Raw genomic sequence first — 3903 nt, 5'->3', positions numbered from 1 at the left:
CGGGGCATAAAATATTTATTAGGCCCCCCCCCCCCCTATTATTATTTATTTTCAGATTTGTTCTTTTAAACTCATCAGCTCATAGACTCTTGTGATTTTTGCCCTGTCCTTGGCAGACAGAGCTGTTGCCTCGTTGTAAAGACATGCCTTTGCTTGGTGAAGTGTTGCAGAGGGATGGAAAGATTCTGACAGAGACCATACTCCAGGTGAGCCACTAGACACAACTAGAAATGACAATATTTTTAATAAGGAAAACACTACAGGTGAAAATATATTTTTTCATGCATGATTTTCATGATATTTTGGGCTATTTTGCTTCAATTACATGTCTTCTTTCAGACTAGTGGGGGGAAAAAAACATCCAAAATATGTGTGTAGGTGTTTCTTTGACTTCAGATTTCTGTTCTGGAAATGAATGCAAAAGACATATACTAAATAAGATAATGCAATATTTGCATATTCAAACATTAAATTTAAATGTGAAATTTTACAATACATACCTTTAAATGCCATTTTCTCAAAATTATTTTTTAAACAAGCACTCCAAACCTGGCTTTATCAAATGTTCTGTTCTGGAAATGTATGCCTATACAGCCTCACTTTACTCTTTGGTAAACTTACTTCTGTTAAATCAGTGCAAACGTTTTATCACTGATGTTTATTCTAATTTAAAACTATTACCAAAATGCCTTCTAATGGGAGCATGCCATATGTTTTTGCTCCTGTCTCAGGCAGTTGGTAGCGAGTCACCTCGCAGTCTGGCAGAGCACTTCTCTGAGGTGTTGTTGAGTCTTAACAGACACTGTCCAGCTTTGTTGTCCCAGTGGCTGAAAGAGACACTACAGACCCCAGGATTTCCCTCGGCCCAGGTCTCTGCAGAGCAGAAACACACCTTCAGTCAGCAGATTCTGAGGTAATAATGAACCTGTTACAGTTTTTTTTTACCCCCACTGTTTTGATGCATCTTTGGAAACAGAAGCCCGGTCAGTCGTGTCTTGAAGGAACTACTCAGGAATGACCCGTTGTTAGACAAATTTAACAAAACAAATTAAACTACACTATGATGTTTTCCCATCACATTATGATGGCACATTTTAAGCACATGTATATGCCATATTATACTACATTTTTTTCACATTTTTATGCCATACTATACTATGACATTTTTTTCATTATTTCAGACTACATACTATACTATGACTTTTTTTCATGATTACGGACGACATACGATACTATGACTTTATTTCATCATTTCGGATGACATACCATACTATGACATTTTTTCATCATTTTGGACAACATACTAAACTATGACTTTTTTTTCATAGTTTCAGACGACATACTTTACTATGACTCTATGTCGTGATTTCGGGCGACATATGACTTTTTCTCATGATTTTGGAGAACATACTATACTTTGACTTGTTTTCATAATTTCGGATGACATACTATGACATTTTTTCATCATTTTTGGACAACATACTAAAATATGACTTTTTTCATCATTTCGGACGACATGCTATACTATGACTTTTTTTCATCATATCTGACGACATACTATACTATAACTTTTATTCATCATTTCGGACGACATACTATACTATGACATTTTTTCATCATTTCAGACGACATACTATACTATAACTTTTATTCATCATTTCGGACGACATACTATACTATGACATTTTTTCATCATTTCAGACGACATACTATACTATGACATTTTTTCATGATTTTGGAGGACATACTATACTTTGACTTTTTTTCATCATTTCGGACGACATACTATACTATGACTTTTTTTCATGATTCTTGACGACATACTATACTATGACATTTTTTCATCATTTTGGATGACATACTATGCTATAACTTTTATTCATCATTTAGGACGACATACTATACTATGACCTTTTTTTTCATCATTTCAGATGACATACTATACTATGACATTTTTTCATCATTTCGGACGACATACTTTACTATGACTTTTTGTCATGATTTCGGGCGACATATGACTTTTTCTCATGATTTTGGAGAACATACTATACTTTGACTTGTTTTCATAATTTCGGACGGCACACTATACTATGACTTTATTTTATCATTTTGGACGACATACTAAATTATGACTTTTTTTCATGATTATGGACGACATACTATACTATGACATTTTTTCATCATTTTGGACGACATACTATACTATGACTTTTTGTCATGATTTCAGGCGACATGACTTTTTCTCATGATTTTGGAGAACATACTATACTTTGACTTGCTTTCATAATTTCGGATGGCATACTATACTATGACTTTTTTTTCATCATTTCGGACGACATACTATACTATGACATTTTTTCATCATTTCAGACGACATACTATACTATGACTTTTTTTCATCATTTCAGACGACATACTATACTATGACATTTTTTCATGATTTTGGACGACATACTATACTATGACTTTATTTTATCATTTTGGACGACATACTAAATTATGACTTTTTTTCATGATTTTGGACGACATATTATACTGTGACATTTTTTCATCATTTCGGACGACATACTATACTATGACTTTTTGTCATGATTTCGGGCGACATGACTTTTTCTCATGATTTTGGAGAACATACTATACTTTGACTTGTTTTCATAATTTCGGATGGCATACTATACTATGACTTTTTTTTCATCATTTCGGACGACATACTATGCTATAACTTTTATTTATCATTTCGGACGACATACTATACTATGACCTTTTTTTTTCATCATTTCAGATGACATACTATACTGTGATATTTTTTCATCATTTCGGACAACATACTATACTATGACTTTTTTTCATGATTCTTGACGACATACTATACTATGACATTTTTTCATCATTTTGGACGACATACTATACTATAACTTTTATTCATCATTTCGGACGACATACTATACTATGACCTTTTTTTCATCATTTCAGACGACATACTATACTATGACATTTTTTCATCATTTCGGACAACATACTATACTATGACATTTTTTCATGATTTTTTCATCATTTGTGACGACATACTATACTATGACTTTTTTTTCATGATTCTTGACGACATACTATACTATGACATTTTTTCATCATTTTCGATGACATACTATGCTATAACTTTTATTCATCATTTAGGACGACACACTATACTATGACCTTTTTTCATGATTTAGGACAACATACTATACTATGACATTTTTTCATGATTTTGGAGGACATACTATACTTTGACTTTTTTTCATGATTCTTGACGACATACTATACTATGACATTTTTTCATCATTTCGGACAACATAGTATACTATGACTTTTTTTCATGATTCTTGACGACATACTATACTATGACATTTTTTCATCATTTTGCACGACATACTATACTATAACTTTTATTCATGATTCTTGACGACATGCTATACTATGACCTTTTTTCATCATTTAGAACAACATACTATACTATGACATTTTTTCATGATTTTGGAGGACATACTATACTTTGACTTTTTTTCATCATTTTGGACGACATACTATACTATGACTTTTTTTCATTATTCTTGACGACATACTATACTATGACATTTTTTCATCATTTTGGATGACATACTATGCTATAACTTTTTTTCGTCATTTTGGACGACATACTCTACTATGACATTTTTTCATTATTTTTGGACAACATACTAAACTATGACTTTTTTCATCATTTCGGACGACATGCTATACTATGACTTTTTTTCATCATATTGGACGACATACTATACTCTAACTTTTATTCATCATTTCGGACGACATACTATACTATGACATTTTTTCATGATTTTGGACAACATATCACATTTTTTCATGATTTTGGAGAACATACTATAC

General features: G+C 31.9%; 1 protein-coding gene across 1 annotated transcript in view; it reads left to right on the top strand.

Annotated features, from left to right (window-relative positions):
• LOC126383173 (importin-13-like) overlaps window positions 1–3903 on the top strand; it is a 24623-nt gene that overhangs the window by 17688 nt on the left and 3032 nt on the right. The window contains exons 20-21 of the mRNA XM_050033640.1: window positions 117–206; window positions 732–913. Of these exons, the coding sequence (XP_049889597.1) occupies window positions 117–206; window positions 732–913 (272 nt within the window). The remainder of the gene's footprint in view (window positions 1–116; window positions 207–731; window positions 914–3903) is intronic.

The sequence above is a fragment of the Epinephelus moara genome, chromosome 21, assembly GCF_006386435.1.
Source record: "Epinephelus moara isolate mb chromosome 21, YSFRI_EMoa_1.0, whole genome shotgun sequence".
Classification (NCBI taxonomy): domain Eukaryota; kingdom Metazoa; phylum Chordata; class Actinopteri; order Perciformes; family Serranidae; genus Epinephelus; species Epinephelus moara.
Note: the sequence above shows the minus strand (reverse complement) of the source record. Positions and strands in the feature narration are given on the sequence as shown.